Here is a 16,727-nt window from a genome sequence, read left to right as displayed (position 1 = left end):
TCCTCTCCTTCCCTCCCTGCTTCCACCTGTCTGTCTCTTGAACTGGACAGGTGTGTGGGTTTTCTGGGATGGAGTAGGCTTGGCTAGAGTTGTGGGTCAGGTTTACATGCACCCACCTGTCTCACTCCGGGTCTGGGGCTGCTTGGGGGCCGGCTCATCACGAAGGTGGCAGAAGGGCGTGAGAGTGAGCAGGAAAGCACGTGACTCCTCTCCTATGTCACACTGGCTAACATGCCATCAGTCAAATCAAGTCACACAGTCAAGTCCGAAGTCAACGGGATGGGACATACAGTCCACCCCTTATGACCCTCGGCAAAATTGCAGGAGGGAAAGAAGCCTTTGGAGCCCATCGTACAATCTACCACAGGAGTCATGGCTGTGGCCAACTGCCAGAGCTTCCCCTGAATCATTGGCTTAATTCCTTCAGAGAGGAACACTACTGTTTTTGTTTTTCCGTGCAAATACCTGGTTTTGTTAAAGATCATATACATTAAAAAAAAGCTCACATATGTTGAATTATAAAACATCTAATGGTGCCTTACATACAGCAGGCCCTCAGTGAATCTTTGAATGAATAAATGAATGAATGAGTGAATAAGAAGTAACTAGTTGTTTTTTTCTTAAAGGAACACTTGGAAGGATAGGGAAGTTTAAAAACTATCTTTTTCTCTCACACATAATTGAGACAGTTTCAGAGTTATACATGAAAATGTACCTTCAGTGTAGTCACTCTTCTAATAACTGAAGCTGTTCAGTGAATATGTTTCATTTTCATCTTTAAAATACATGGAAAACTAGCTTAAATTTGTCTGCTTCTCTAAAAGAAACTACGATGATGTGGTATACTTTGCTTGAAAAATTTAGGATTTCCTGGGATAGCTACACTCAAATTCAAATGGAAAATATTTCATATTGTCAAAGTCCCAGAAAATAAATTTTTATCAACCATCTCACTTTAATAGAAAAAGGACAGGCCTGAAATTATATATATATATATATATATAAAACCCAGCCACAAAACCCAGACTTTTCTTAATCTTCCTTTTAAAGGTTTATTTATTTGAGAGAGAGATGGAGAGAGGGAGAGCAAGTGTGCACGTCCAAGCAGGGGGAGGGGTGGCGAGAAAGGGAGAGAATCTTCAGCAGACCCTGCTGAGCTTGGAGCCCCACCACGGGGTTCGATCGTGTGACCCTCGGATCATGACCTGAGCCCAGAGTTAATCGCTTAACCGACTGAGCCACTCAGGTGCCCTCCTCATTTTTGTAGGATCACATCTACAGCTTCAATCTAAGCCTGGATTTGAAAACATTCTAGAATTAGAATGTACTCACATATGGTTTTCTTTTCAAAAAAGTTAAGAACTAATTACCAACTAGTAAATTTTATTAAAAGTAACTTAACTTGATTCAGCTTTTTAGCAAAGATGGAAAACAGAAGAGTCATTTGGGCCAGCACCATGGATTCCATTCACAGAATGAATGAGGTCAACTGAATGGCTGCTTTAATAACCTTGGTGTGATTTCTTTCTGAATGTGTTCTTAGGATAAAATGATGAATTTGGTATTTCAGTAATCTCCGTAATAATGTTAATGGAATGGAAGTTTATACGGCAGTGGTTGAGTACCCACTCTAAGGTGTGGGGTTTGACTTCATCGTCTTGCTCTATCTAAATATTCTGTTTATCTGCAGATGGGAGACTAGTGTTATAGGACCCATAATTTCTATATTCATATCTTGTTCTGAATATCTCATTGCTCCTTTGGCCATTAATATCTTTGAATTTCAACCAATTATTATTTTTTCTCCCAGAGTGCCTATGACAGAGAAGGGGAAAGATCACACAGTTGGGTAAAGGAAATTCTAATTTTTTAGTTTGCAGAATTTTGGGGGGTGAATTTTTGTTTTGTTTTGTTCTGTTTTTGTCGTGGAATGTTTTGGGTGAAGAAGCATCTACTCTTGAGAGTTGAGATCGCAGGGTCAAGCTTGCTAAGGCTGTCTGGCAAAACACACGAGTCACAGTCGCACCTGACGGCTGTGTTTATTCTGCGCAGGGAGTTCTACGCGGTAGGGAGCAGGGACACTGCATAAAGTCCAACTTTTTTTTTTTTTTCTTAAAGATTTATTTATTTTTTCATGAGAGAGAGAGAGAGAGAGAGAGGCAGAGACACAGGCAGAGGGAGGAGCAGGCTCCACGCAGGGAGCCCGACGCGGGACTCGACCCCGGGTCTCCAGGATCAGGCCCTGGGCTGCAGGCGGCGCTAAACCGCTGGGCCCCCCGGGCCGCCCTAAAGTCCAATTTCTAAGCGTAAAGACACGGTTCCTCGGTAGCTTTCGTGCGACCCGGTCAGCTCCACGACTGCGGTGTCCGCAGGGCTCCCTGAAGCCCCTGCAGCGCCCGCCCCAGAGCCGCGTCCCCCGACGGGCCCTGGGGAAACCGAGGCATCGCGTCCGCCCGGCCCACCACGGCGGCGGGGCCCGCTTCCTCGCTCCGTCGGGGTCTGGGTCTCGGCGTCGGCGGCACCTGCCAGGCCGGGAGCTGCGGGCTGGACGGCGCCGCCACCTGCAGGCCCCCCCGCGCCCAGCGACCCTTCCTGGAGGTGCGGCGTCCGGGGGGGCTCAGAGCCCGGGTGGGCGCAGAGGACGGGCTGGGGCACGGGGGGCATCGGGGGCCTCGTCGGTGGGGGGCGCTGGGGACGGACTGGGGCGCTGGGGGGCCCGTCGGGGGCCTCTGTCCGCGGGGGGCGCTGGGGCCGGCGGGGCCGCGGGGTGCAGAGGACGGGCTGGGGCGCGGGGGGCATCGGGGGCCTCTGTCGATGGGGGGCGCTGGGGACGGACTGGGGCGCGGGTGTAGGGGCGTCGGGGGGCCTCTGTCAGCGGGGGGGGGTGCAGAGGACGGACTGGGGCGCTGGGGGGCCCGTCGGGGGCCTCTGTCCGCGGGGGGCGCTGGGCGGGCGGGCACAGGTGGGCGCAGACGCCCCCGGCGGGGCCTCCTGCGGCGCCCGGGCCCCGACCCCCCGGCTGCAGGTGAAGAGGGCCGCGGCCGGCAGGCACAGGCGGGCACGGGGTGCGGGGGCGCTGAGGTCGCGAGGTGGGCTCCTGGGCCCCCGCCCGCCACCGAGGGCCCCGCGGCGAGGCTCTGAGGACAGACGGACCGACGGCCGTCCTGGAGAGCCCTGGTGATGGCTCAGCCGCATGCAAACGGGGACCTGAAGGCGAGGACTTGGCGGTGACGCTGGTTAAGGTGGAATCCGGGGGATCCCTGGGGGGCGCAGCGGTTTTGCACCTGCCTTTGGCCCAGGGCGCGATCCTGGAGTCCCGGGATCGAATCCCACATCGGGCTCCCGGTGCATGGAGCCTGCTTCTCCCTCTGCCTGTGTCTCTGCCTCTCTCTCTCTCTATCATAAATAAATAAAATAATAATAATAATAATGTGGAATCCGCTGCGGGGGACGCCAAAGATCCCCAACCTAAAAGTTCCTGGGCTCACTGATTTTCTATTTCGTTGTGTCTTTTTCAGTGTAGCCTTTTCATATTGCTTCTAATTTCCTAGGACTTCTAGAATTCATTATTTTGCTGAGGTTCTCGTAGACTTACTGGGAATAAGCTCATAACTACGGCTCAACTTAGCATTATCGGCCGCTGAAAATTTACAGCAATTGTCACGTAGACACCTCATCACATAAGGACTTCATTTCCTCAGAAACCCGGTGTCCTAGGAGGCCCGATGATTCTCCCAGGACTGGAACCAGTCGCCAAAGTCTCTGATGCAAACCTGAAGGTGTATACACTGCGGTATTACCCAGCCATGAAAAAAGAAGGAAGCTTCTCATTCGGGCAACATGGATGGGCCTTGAGGGCATCATGCAAAGTGAGATGAATCAGCTGGGGAAAGACTAAGGCTGTCCCATCTCATATGTGGAATCTAAAAACAAATAAAAGTCCCATGCTCAGACATACAGAAAACAGACTGGTGGTCGCTAGAGGTGGGGATGAGGGGGGGTGAAGGGAGTCTAAAGGTAGAAACTCCCAGTTATAAAATAAGTCATTGGGGTGTAAGGTACAGCATGGTGGCTATAGTTAATAATACTGGACTGCATACTTAACAGTTGCCAAGAAAGTAGATCTTAAAAGTTCTCGTCATGAGAAATAATTCTCCAGCCACATGTGGTGATGGATGTTAACCAGGCTCACTGTGGGGATCAGTCCACAGCGCATGCCCGTGTGCGACCATTATGTTGTACACCTGAAACTAATACAATATGTCAATTTTTAGTTTAAAAAAATTTTTTTTTATTTATGATAGTCACACAGAGAGAGGGACAGAGGCAGAGGGAGAAGCAGGCTCCGTGCACCGGGAGCCCGACGTGGGATTCGATCCCGGGTCTCCAGGATTGCGCCCTGGGCCAAAGACAGGCACCAAACCACTGCGCCACCCAGGGATCCCTAAAATTTTTTGAATTAAAAAAACTTTTTTTAAAAGTTTAAAACACTTCAGTTTTAAAAAACGAGGATGGATTTGTGCTTGATATGTTCACACAAAGTTCCCCATCCCTCAGACTCCAGGGCTGGTTCAGTCATTCCAGGCAGGATATTGGGTACCAATGGAATTTGTGCTTACTGCACCCCTAGTTTTGTATCATCTAGTTTTGTATCATCACGCTCAGTCTAAGATGCAGCAAGAAAAATGGACTTAAAAAATAGTATAAACTGCCTATAAGCTTTAAATTCAGATTTTTTTTTCTGTGCTCTGATACTAGTAGGAAAAAATGGATTTGAAGCATTAGCAATTAAATAATAAGGATGAGGGGAGCCCAAGTGATGCAGTTGATTAAGTGTCCAGCTTTTGATTTTGGCTCAGGTCATGATCTCAGTGTCCTGTGATCAAGCCCCAGGTGGGGCTCTATGGTCAGCGGGGGGGGGGGGGGGTCCCTTGAGTTTTTCTCTCCTCCTTCTGCCCCTCCCACTTGTGCTCTCTCTCTCTAAGATAAATAGATCTTAAAAAAAAAAATAAAAAGGAGGGGATCCCTGGGGGGCTCAGCAGTTTGGTGCCTGCTTTTGGCCCAGGGAGCGATCCTGGAGTCCTGGGGTCGAGTCCCACGTCGGGCTTCCTGCAGGGAGCCTGCTTCTCCCTTTGCCTGTGTCTCTGCCTCTCTCTCTCTCCCTCTCTCTCTATGTCTATCATAAATAAATAAATAAATAAATAAATAAATAAATAAATCTTTAAAAAAAGGAATTAAACATAAACTTTGGTCAAGTTTATGGCCACAACATATTTTACGGTGAGACACACATACAGGACTCAAGGCTGGTCCCTATCACCATTTAGACCTCACTCAGTTTCACTTTCTCCAGAGACCTGGGAATCACTGAGTCATCCTGCCATCTCCATCATTCTCCTGTTGCTCTGTTTGCTTTTCTTCATAGCACTTCTCAGTGTTCGAAATTATTACATTATTTATTTGCTTATTGCTTGATTCCATACAGTAAAACTCAAGCTACATGCAGACAGGACCTTGTTTGTCTTCATAGCTGTATCCGCAGCACTTAGAACGTGGCATATAGTAACTGCTCAATAAATGCTAGAGAATGACCAGAATTCATGAATAAAACACTTCTACTGGCAGGAGCACTAAAAGGGTATTTACTCAAAGGTGGCCAAATGTTTTCTACATTACATGATGCTTCTGAGAAAATTATTGTGTTATATAAGCCACTTACATTTAATCCATTTAAAACATTACTATGTATAATTTCACATAATTATACCGTGAAGGAGAGCATGATTTTCTATTCCTTTCAAGTCCCAGCGATCATTTGTAGATTGTGCATCCATGAAGGCAGAAATTCCTTGTGATATACAGTAGGTATTGCTTGTAGCGTATCACATTTGCACATTGCACATAGTAAAGAACAGTAATTGTGTTATTAGTAGTAATTGTGATAATAGTTAATATTTATTAAGCACTTACTACATGAAAGACACTGTTTTAAGTCTTTTTATAGATTATCTTATGTATATCTCACAAGGACTTTATAAGTTGTTCACAGTTACTCTATTTAGAGCCAGGATTGGAACCTAGAAAATCTAACTCCTGAATTTATCTTCATAACTTCATTTGTACTCTACTCCAGGAATTTATGCTCAAGAAACAAGTCATTACTATGAAACAATTAAGCCAATTATTTGACATACAATGAATATTCAGTGACTGTTCTTCAAATCTCAAGTGCGTAAGTTATGCATCTCTGAAAGATTTTCGTTGTTAGAATTTTTTGAGGATTAAGATATGCCATTACATGTAAGATGATGACCAAGTCTTGGAAGACAATTCTAGAGTAATTTTCTCAAAAATGTCTTGCACAATGGAAAAAAATGACTAGAATGGGATATAGTTTCTTTTCTTAGAGTTTCTTTATTTGCAAGTAGCAGAAACCCACACAAAAATAGCTTAACATAAGGGGCAATTTATTTGAAATAAGCAAAAATATCTTGAAGAAATCCACATACACAAAGCAGAACCATGTTTTATATACCTAAAAGAGGGATTTGACAAATGATCAAAATTCACTCTTTCTTTTTCCTCCTCTGGAGCCACAAAGTCGATTATAATTTGCATACCTGCATCATTAATTCTCATTCCTGCTCCCTTTTTATTTTTTCTACTCTTCTGTGCACACGGTGATAGGGAGGAGGGGAAAAGATAGCTGATCAAAACCCAGAGAACTGCCGTCAGTACAGAAGCTCAGTACCTGCAGATAACTGAGGTGTGCTTCTTACTTATCTCAGGTCGTCAGTCACAAATTCTAAACAGGGAGAGCTCAGTAGTTCCCTCGTCTCAGTGCCAACCCTGGTCTAATTGACTGTGATTGGGTAACTGAGTTGACCCAGTGCAAAGGCCCAATACTTTAGCTGAAGTTGTATGGACTTGGAAGAGGTCCTCAGGGAACAGGAGCAGGAACTGAGCATATGTTTTAGAATTACACAACTTTCAAGGTGACAACTCTGGGGGAGATAGCCACTATGTAAAAGTATAAGGTCTTGAATGAAGAGTCATTATTTTGTAATATTAAAAACGGGAGAATTGTTATGATGGCATTCCAAATAAGAAAGTTCAACAAGGTAAACAATTAAAAAATTACAAATTAATCGATTCATTTTCCATATTACCAGGAATAATTATTGAGAAAAAGAAAAGAACTACAATTCACAAAGTTTATGAAAATAAACATAACAGTTATATTAACAAGAAAGTGTAAGGAGCATCTGTGTGGCTTGGTGGGTTAAGCATCTGCCTTCAGCTCAGATCATGATGTCAGGGTCCTGAGTTTGAGCCCTGCATCCACCTGTCTGCTCAGCAGCAAGCCTGCTCTTCCCTCTCCCTCTGTGATCTCTCTCTCTCTCTCTCAATCTTTTGCAAAAAAAAATAATAAAAATAATAAAATCTTTTAAAAGGTATAACATCTAGAGAACTACAAAACTCTGTTGAGAGATGATAAAAGAAATACATAGAGAGATATACCATATTCATAGATGAGATGGCTGTAGTAGACACGATTTGGTGAGGCACGCAGGTGAGCGATTAATTAAGCCTGGGCCAAATGTAGTATTTCATTTCCCATGTTAGGGTAGCTGATCCAACAGTTGAGTGCTTACGCCAAACTGGGATGGTCAGAAATCATCTCAGCATTAAAGAAGTTGAGCCTGGGAGAGTTACTCCACTGGTTTTCATGTCTTGAAGCTGAAAGAATAAATTTCAGACTGCTGACGGCCATGTTTTCCACCACTTGGAGAAAACTCATGTGTAGTAGCAGAAAATGAAGTCCTGAGAGACAAGCAGTGACAACCCTTAAGGTCAGCGATGTCCTGAAGGTGTCAAGTTCCCAGTTCTAGTGGCTGAGCTCTACAGAGCTATTTTACTCCTTATTTTATTGCCTTTTTTTTTCATACTGTGTTACTTCAGTATCCTTGCAGTAAATCCACATCTTTGTTTTTATTTTTTTGTAACATTTATTGAATATCTAGCACATACAGAACAAGTCTCCTTATGCTCATAGACTTACATTCATTCTAATGGGTGGGAACAAGACGATAAATAAATAAATAAATAAGAAAATACTAGGTAGAGATAAGGCTGTGATTAATATTAAAGGAGGTGATGGAATTGGAAGTGTGGAATGTCAGCAGAGGCCTCTCTGATGAGAAAATATTTAAGCCAAGGCCAAAAATGTTAGTTTATATATGTATTAGACACTTTGACCATATATCAGATACTGTTTAATATGATCTACAAATATGAACAACTACTTTGCACTGGATTTCTTTCACCAGCAATGGAGAGAGTTCAGATTAATACAAATGTCAACTTTTCCCAATTCGGTTCCAACCAAATTTCCAGTTTTGTCAAATTTAATTTTCAAGTTCTGAAAAAATATCTAACTGTAATAAAAATTCCAAAGAGGTTAGTTTTTAAAAATTTTGTGGGAACATAAAATATAAAAACAGCCAAAGTATGGAAAAAATAAAGTACAGGGACACCTGTCAATCACATACTAAATATAAATATAGTTAAAAATTATGGCATGGAGATGCTACAAGAATAGATAAGCTGATCGGTATTAAAGTATAAGTAGACTAGAAACAAAATCTAATTATATAAAGAAATAGATGCAATATGATGAGGCATGAAGAAACTACGTATCAGTGAGAGGAATTATTAAATAAATTAAGCTTGATGATTAGGAATAGCGGGAAGTAGAATTTGAAGATGACCCTCAAGATTCGTAGCTCCTGGTATGGACACACCTTCTCCCAGGTATTCAATCAAGTATGAATCTAGGTGCTGCTGTGAAGGGATTTGGCAGATGTAAATAAGTTCGCATATCAACTGGCTTTAAAAATAGGGAAATGATACGGGCGGGCCTGAACTAATTAGACAAGCTCTTTCTGGATAAGGGGTAAGGTCTTTCTGGAAAGAGGTTTGAAGTGTGAGAGGGATTGCACATGAGGGAGGTTCTCCTTTGCTGACTCCACATATGGGAAGGCTTCTGGAGCTAAGAGTGGCCCCCAGCAGACAGTAATTGGGGATTTCAGTCCTACAACCACAAAGACCAGAATTTGGCCAACAATGTGAAAAAATTTGGAAGCGGGTTGCAGCCAACACCTTGATTTTAGGTCTTTGGGACCCCGAACGAAGAGCTTTGTTAGGTTGTGATTAGACTTTGGACCTACAGACCTGTGAGCTAATAGGTGGATGTCGTTTCCGGCGGCTACGCTGTGGTAATGTGTCACGCAGCAATAGAAAACAGATATATTCTTGGAAAAATGAACATAGAGACTCAGCTCTTCGTAATCCCTGAAGATAAGCGCCACAGGTGTTCCTGCTTTCAAAGCAAAGAATGTAACCATAGAACTAACCTATCTCATCTCAGAATTTGAAGACATTTTACTTAATTTTTTAAATTATGTACTATTAGGTACAAAAAAAGGATTCATGCATTACTGGTGTAAGATTTGATACGTAGCCGTAGAATGAACGCTACTGCGCCCACCGCTAAATTTAAGAAATAGGATGTTACCAATACTGCTGAAACTATCCTTCTTTTAGGATGATTTCCTCCTTATTCTGGGCCTTTCCTTCTCTATCCCAACCAGGTAAATTCTACCGTCAGGCTTATGTCTATCCTTCTTTTGGTATATTAGTGATAAAGTCCATACATGTATATTTGCTAGATGACATCCTGTTCACTTTTGCTTGTTTATGAGCTTTATAAAATATCATACTCAATGTAGCCTTCTGTGGTCTGCCTTTTTCCCACTCAAGGTTGTTTTTAACATTTTATTCCTATTGTACATAGCTGTGATTCATTCTATTTTATGGGTACATAATAATCCAATGTGTCAACATATTATAATTTATCCAGCCTTCTGTTATTGGACATTTTTGTTAGATCCACTCTTTTTGCTCTCAGAAACAACACTTCCATGAATATTTTTAAACATGTTTCCTGGTTTCTCTAGGATATATACCTCGGAGTTAAATTGTTGGATTGTGGAGATGCGAATGATCAATTTTACAAGAGAATACCAAATTCTTTTCTAAAGTAATTGCACCAAATCGTAACCTCACTTAGCAGCATTCTTGTCAATGTTTATTATTATCTTTCCTAATTTGTGTTAATCTAGCAGGCATATCATACGCTTCATCGTGGCCTCAGTTCATATTTCTCTGTTATTAGTGCAGTTGAGGGCATTTTCGTGTTTATTGGACTATTAGCTTTCCTTTGTAGGGCAATGATTGTCCCATATGTTTTGGAAATTTTTATATTGAGTTGTTTTGGCTTTTTTCTTATTGATTCAGAGAAGTTCTTGATGTATCCTGGTAACTAATCCTTTTGTCAGTTATTTATGTTGCAGTTGTCCTCAATAGTTTGTGGGATTTTTTTGTCACTTTTTTTTATGGTGTCTTTTGATGAAAAGAAGTTCTTCATCTTATAGTAGAATTTATAAGTCTTTTCCTTAATAGTTTGCATCCCATTTAAGAAATCATTTGCTATCCCAAGGTCATAAGGCATTCTCCTATATTTTCCTTTAAAAGTTTTTAAATTTTTACCATCACATACGTGTTTTTAACCCATTAGAATTTGTTTTTTATATATGGCATAAGGTATGGATTTGATTTTACATTTATTTTTTTCCATGTGGACTACCAGCTGTCCCAGCATCATTTTTTGAAGATGTATTTATCTTCGAGAAAAAGCAGGGGGAGGAGCAGAAAGGGAGGCAGAGAATCTCCAGCAGACCCCAGTGAGCAAGGAGCCAACGTGGGGCTTGATCTCCCCACCCTGAGATCCTGAGCTGGGCCAAAACCAAGAGTTGGAGGCTTAACTGACCAAACTACCCAGGTGCCCCCGTATCATTTTTTGAAAAGCTGTTCTTCTAGTTACTTGTAGAGTTGTCTCTGCCAGATATTGAGATTCTATACGTGTGTGGCTCTGGTTTTGGGGCTCTAATTCTGTTCCACTGATCACTTTGTTAATCTTTGTGTTCATAAGACACTGTCTTAATTAAAATAACTTCATCATAAATCTTGATATTTGATAGGGCCATTCCCCACACGTTGTTTTTCTTCTCCAGATTGCTTGGGCCTTTGGCCATACAAAATTTAGAATCCAGGTGACGGGCACTGTGGAGGGCACTTGATGGGATGAGCCCTGGGTGTTCTACTGTATGTTGGCAAATCAAACTTCAATAGAAAAAATTAAAACCCCACAAAATTTAGAATCTGCTTTTTAAGTTCCTAGATTTAAGAAATCTGTTGGGATTGAGAAAAATTTCTTATTATAAAAATTTCAAGTGTGCATAAAGATAATGTATAATTAATCATTTCTATTGGAGAAGATTATTTTTGTAAGGGAGTGTGGAGTTTAAGTCTAGGAAGATAGTTTGCTAGGGCTGCAGAAACAAAGTACCACAAACCTGAGTGGCTTAAACTAATTGTCCAGCGTGGAGTCCAGGTGTCTAAGATCAAGGCGCTGGCAAGGCTGGTTTCTTCCAAAGGCTGTTCTATGCTTCTCTCCTAGCTGCAGGTGCTTTGCCGTCGATCTTGGGCATCCCTTGCGAACGGCGTCCTCCCCAGGTCTTCACAGGGTCTTCCTTCTGAATGTGTGTCTCTTTATGTAAGGTTCTTTCATGAGGACAATAGTCAAATTAGATCGTGGGCTGACCCCACTCTAGTATTATCTCATCTTAACTCATTATGTCACAGTGACCCTATTGCCAAGTAAGGTCACGTTATGAGGGATTGAGACTTTAACAGATGAGTTTGGGGGGATGTTTTTCAACCCGTAACAGGTAGTTTGAGACCTTGATGTAAAAGGCCTTGGAAAACATTGGAAAAGATTTTGCGTTATTCTGTGGGAAGCTGTTGAAAGCTTTTTTTTTTTTTTTTTTTAACGCAGAAGTCATATGATTAAAGAGATACTTCAGGGAAAGAAAAGGATTTTATAGCAGTGTTTTATCAGAGAGTTGTGGTTGAAAGCTAACTTAAACTCAAAGGTCATTTGTTTTTTGGTGGTGGGGGGGGGGGAGCGCACAGGTGGGAAGTCTGGAGAATCCGACTTGGAAAACAGGGGCCAAGTATACTGCAGGAGTCTAGACAGAAGGAATTCCCACCCAGAACTGTTACAATGTCTCACCTGGAATAATTAGATATGAACCTATTAGCGTCTTACGTGGCTACTATCTACAGCCCGAGAGGACGCATGTGCGGCTCTGTGTTGGGTCTTGGCGCTGCTCCTGGGTTGAAGGTCAGGTCGCCTTGAGTAAGAGTCTCATGATGAAGGAGAAGTAATTACCTAAAGAAAACCGGGGCGCTGCTGCCCAGGGAGCACGGGCCAGCAGAGATGCCGGAGCCTAGAGGCCGGGCTCAGAGAGACCTTGGAGACGCACCGCTCGGGGCGGCGGGAATCGGGCGCGGGCAGACTCCACGAGGAGGGTTTTCCAGCACCCAGACAGGTCCGGGCTGGGCTGGGCTACCAGGCCGGGAGGAGAACAGCAGCCACGTGCTCAGGTAGGAAAGCTGGTTTTGTAGGAAGTTGATGAGATCTATGTGATCCTTGGCTGCGCGGTGCCGAACACTCCTGATACTTTGGGAGGATCATGAGACAGGAAGGCAGGGCCCCAGCGGCACCGTGGGCGCGCGAGGGAGTGTTGGGGAGCAGGGCCTTCTGTGGGTGCGCGTCTGCAGGGACCGGCTGCGGGGTAACTTGTCATCTGGGGTGGGTGCCTCGGCCGCTCCGGGGAGCTCCGGTTCTTGAGGCCGCGGGTTCGGCCGGTGGATCATTCTGGGGGCAGCGGCGGCCCAGTGGCGGGTGGCTGCTGGGTGGTCCCGCGGGAGGCCGGCCTCCTGGGCGCCTCGTCTGGGGGGACCGGGCTGTCGCCGCCCCTAGTCCGAGGCCGGTCTCCAGGCGCCGTGGTCCTGGGCGCCCGCTCCGGAGCCTCCCGGTCCAGCCGTTCTCCACCTGTTGGGCTTTGTTCCCTTTCTGGGGAGACACGCATGATGCCACGCAGAGGCCACCGGAGCCCGCCGTGACCCGCCTTTCAGTCACGACCAGAGGAAGCGAGGAGCCAGATGGTCGCACGGATGCCTCGGGTCAGCCGGGTGCTGGGGCTGGGTGCTGGGGCTGGGTGCTGGGGGCTGGGTGCTAAGTGCTGGGGCTGGGTGCTGGGGATGGGGCTGGGTTCTGGGTGCTGGGGCAGGGTGCTGGGTGCTGGGTGCGAGCAAGGGGTCTGCTGAGGCAGAGCTGCTGCTCTAAGGGACCAGGCGAAGGCAGGAGTGAAAGGGCAGCCGCGGGGGCAGAGGCCCATGTCGTTGCGGAGCATGAAGAGGGTGAGGAGGTCGAGGGGTCAGGCCGGGTCAGGGGAGGGTAAGGCGGGGGCAGGGCTGCGCGGCCTCGCGGCACCTGCACCCTTGGTGCTGCTGATGGCGACCCGGGGACCCGAATGCACCGGGCGGCCCCTGGGACAGGCGCCCCCCGTGTCACCCGGGACAGGCGCCCTGGCCTGAGCCCCCACACGTGCTCCGTGGTCGTGGACGATGGTCCTGGCCCACACGAGGAGGCGGCCTGACCGCTCCCGCTGCTCCAGGGTTGCAGCCCATGGGCCACCGAGGCCACACCTGGGCCATGCACTGGCCCCCCAATGGCCGCACCTGGGCCACGTGCTGACCCCTCCCAGGGCTGCACCTGGGCTGTGTGCTGACCTCCCCCCCCCACGGCTGCACCTGGGCCGTGCTGCCCCCGGCGGCCGGGGCGCGCTCCCTCGTGCCGCCCCCTGCCCTTGCCCACCGCCCGCTCCTCGCTGCCGCCCGCGGCCCCACTGCCGGGTGTTGGAGACCAGCTGTGATTATTTGCGATCTTCGGATCCACATGACTCCTTGTACCAGGAAGTTGATTGAGCTTTTGTAAAACGCAGAAACCTCTCGTCTCGCACATGATTTGGTTGTTTTGACTAAAAAAAAAAAGATGTTATGCGCTACTTTCAACACTTTCCCTAAAATATACCAGAAAATTGATAAAAATTGTTTATGCAATGATTTACATGGGTGTATATTTTTACATCTCTGAAAAATCTCTCTCATCTTTAATAACACATTTAAATTTTAAGCCTCCAAAGGGGGAAAGAAACCGTGGAGCGATCCCCCCACTCCCTGCATTGCGGCCTAGTGGGGCCTGGGCCGCGAACCGCCACAGTCTCAGCTCTACCTCTGCTCTCTCGCCTGCGAGTGGGAGTCACACCAGTCCCTGTGTCCTCAGGGCCTGCATGTGGGGTGGCGGTGACAGTGGCCCCTGGTCGGAGTCCAGTCCCTGCCCCGCAGGTGGCCCTGGCCTCGGTGTAGATGGGGAACCATGCCTGCTGGTCCTGGAGCATCGCTGGTTCTCGGCCTTCAAAGCCTGGTGGCTTTGTCCCCCTTGCACCAGCTGCTCCATCTTTGCATGGTGCCCACTTTCATCTTGGAAGGTTTTTTATTTACTTGAGAGAGAGAGAGAGAGAGAGAGAGAGAAGAAGGAAAACAGCTGCAGGCCGCGATCCCAGGACCCCAGGTCATGACCTGGGCTGAAGGCAGGTGCTCCACCGCCGAGCCCCCCAGGCGACCCCAGGGCTAATACTCTTGATACAACGACTCCAAAACTAAAAGCACCCAGGTCTCCTTTGAGGAATTGGAGCTAACCAAACTTTGGGTAAATTAAAAAAACCCTCCTCTGTATGCATAAGATCACTGTGGACATTTTTGAAAGGACGCAATTCATGTCTTTTAACATTTGGTTTCAAAAAGCTTTTAAAAATAGAAAACTCAGATTTTTTAAAAGAGATTTTATTTATTTATTCATGAGAGACACAGAGAGAGAGAGCGAGGCAGAGACACAGGCAGAGGGAGAAGCAGGCTCCATGCAGGGAGCCTGATGTGGGACTTGATCAGGGGACTCCTAGGTCACGCCCTGGACCAGAGGCAGGTGCTAAACCACTGAGCCACCCAGGGATCCCGAAAACTCAGATTTTTGAATCCTAAAATTCTTTGGGGATTCTTAGTTCCTCCTATGCTTGCAGAACTAGGTCACTGAGTAATGTTCAAGACTTTTGTTGTTGTGGTTCTTAAACTTTAAGAAATTATGTTGGCCTTGGGATGAGACTTGTATTTTTATGTAAAGAATCTGATAAAGATGGTAAGTCGGTATTCACACAGTCTGAGGCAAGCAGGCCGTTGGAGAGCTCGGAGCTGGACTATCTCCTACAACTGAGCTGGTTAATTTTCCCAGAATGTCAGGAACCTGAGCAAATTTTAAAAGATTTTAAAGTTTCTACTTCCTTCTTGAACATCCCTCTCTAGTGGGAATTACTCAGACCATTGAATACAAGTAGGAGCGCCTGCAGGGCTAGTCAAGATTCTAGAGAATTGAAACCAAATATTTCCTAACCTTTACAGCAAAATAGGTTTTCTTTTGTTTCATTTACCGTGCCTATCAACATTTCTCAGAATGTGATCCACAAGACACGATTTCCTCGAAAAAAGGATTCTGTGTTCCGATATATTTGGGTGACTCTTGAGAGAAGCAAAACTGAAAAAATAATGTTTCAAACTGTAGCTCTTCTCTGAGTATTTAGGATAAAAAATTTATTTATTTATTTATTTATTTATTTATTTATTTATTTATTTATTTATTTTCAACAAAGAAATATTTGTTAAGAACTCTCCGTGGGCCAGACACAGCACTAGCCTTTGGGGCATAACAGGGCCTCATTCCTGCCCTTTGGGGAGTAAGGGCTGTGAAAATCTCCTGTCAATCTGCAGGCAAATGTCAGGTATGTGGTTTCTCTTATTTTTTTTGACTCTAAGAATCTTTTCTTCTTTCGTTCTTTTTTCCTCCCTCCCTCTCTCTTTTCTGCTCTCCCTCCTTTCTTCTTCCTCTCCTTCCTTCCACCCCCGCCCCCCCCCCCTTCCGCCCGGCGCATCTCTGGGGACCATTTTTCTGATGAACTTGCTCTGGAAAACATATGACAATTTTTATTAATAGATTCTCTGGATATTACTTTTTTCCATGTTTACCCTAAGAAGTCCAGATGCTAGAAACAAGGTCAGGATGACCCGATCGATGACCTCACACGCACGTGTTCTCTGAGTGCACCTGGCCGTGGGGAGGTCAGCACCAGGACGACGGGGACAAGATGCCACACGAGTACTTTGAAGTAGTGAAGCCTTTCAATGGTGTCCTATCACCAGGGATACTGATGGAAAACATTTGTATTTCGAGCTTTTAAAATATTGATCATCAATTTGAGTTCTAATCCGAGAGATCCTGTGGGTGCCGTGTCTCTCTTCCGGGAGGTGGGGAGGTACCACCGGGAGACTACTTGGCACTCACACGATTAAAGGGCCCCGCGTACTTTTTCTTTGCGGAGAAGAAAGAACCGAGAAGGCAAAGGTTTGAGATGGTGAAGGTGAGGGATGGCGGGGGGGGGGGGGGGGGGGGGGGCTGAGTCAGGAACACGACTGGGGCAGCTGAGCTATTTCCCACCTGAAGCCCAGTGTGCAGACTGACTTCAATCTGACACGTGTGTGAGACCTGCTGCCCATGGGGCCCCCCAACACTGTCAAGTGGGGGACGAGTTTAGGGGACTCTGATGCCGTCAGAAGAGGACGCAGCCTTTGGTATTGTCGATCTAGAGCTG

The 16,727-nt window shown here is 45.9% G+C and overlaps 1 protein-coding gene across 6 annotated transcripts in view; it reads left to right on the top strand.

Annotated features, from left to right (window-relative positions):
- LOC118354328 (uncharacterized) overlaps positions 1 to 16,496 on the top strand; it is a 33,236-nt gene extending 16,740 nt beyond the window's left edge. For 3 of the 6 annotated variants that reach the window (XR_007409628.1, XR_007409627.1, XM_049108050.1), the window contains exons 3-4: positions 15,732 to 15,860; positions 16,111 to 16,496. Coding sequence is in view for 2 of the 6 variants with exons in the window: in XM_049108050.1 (XP_048964007.1) it covers positions 15,732 to 15,860; positions 16,111 to 16,142 (161 nt within the window). In the remaining 4 variants the exon portion in view is untranslated. Of the gene's footprint in view, positions 1 to 12,115; positions 12,571 to 12,608; positions 13,153 to 15,731; positions 15,861 to 16,110 lie in introns of those variants that run through there. The other 3 variants (XR_004814679.2, XM_049108048.1, XR_007409629.1) reach the window with 3 other exon arrangements.
- Positions 16,497 to 16,727: the final 231 nt, after the last annotated feature.

This window comes from Canis lupus, chromosome 3 (genome assembly GCF_003254725.2).
Source record: "Canis lupus dingo isolate Sandy chromosome 3, ASM325472v2, whole genome shotgun sequence".
NCBI classification, from domain to species: domain Eukaryota; kingdom Metazoa; phylum Chordata; class Mammalia; order Carnivora; family Canidae; genus Canis; species Canis lupus.
This window is presented reverse-complemented; position numbering and strand designations above follow the sequence as displayed.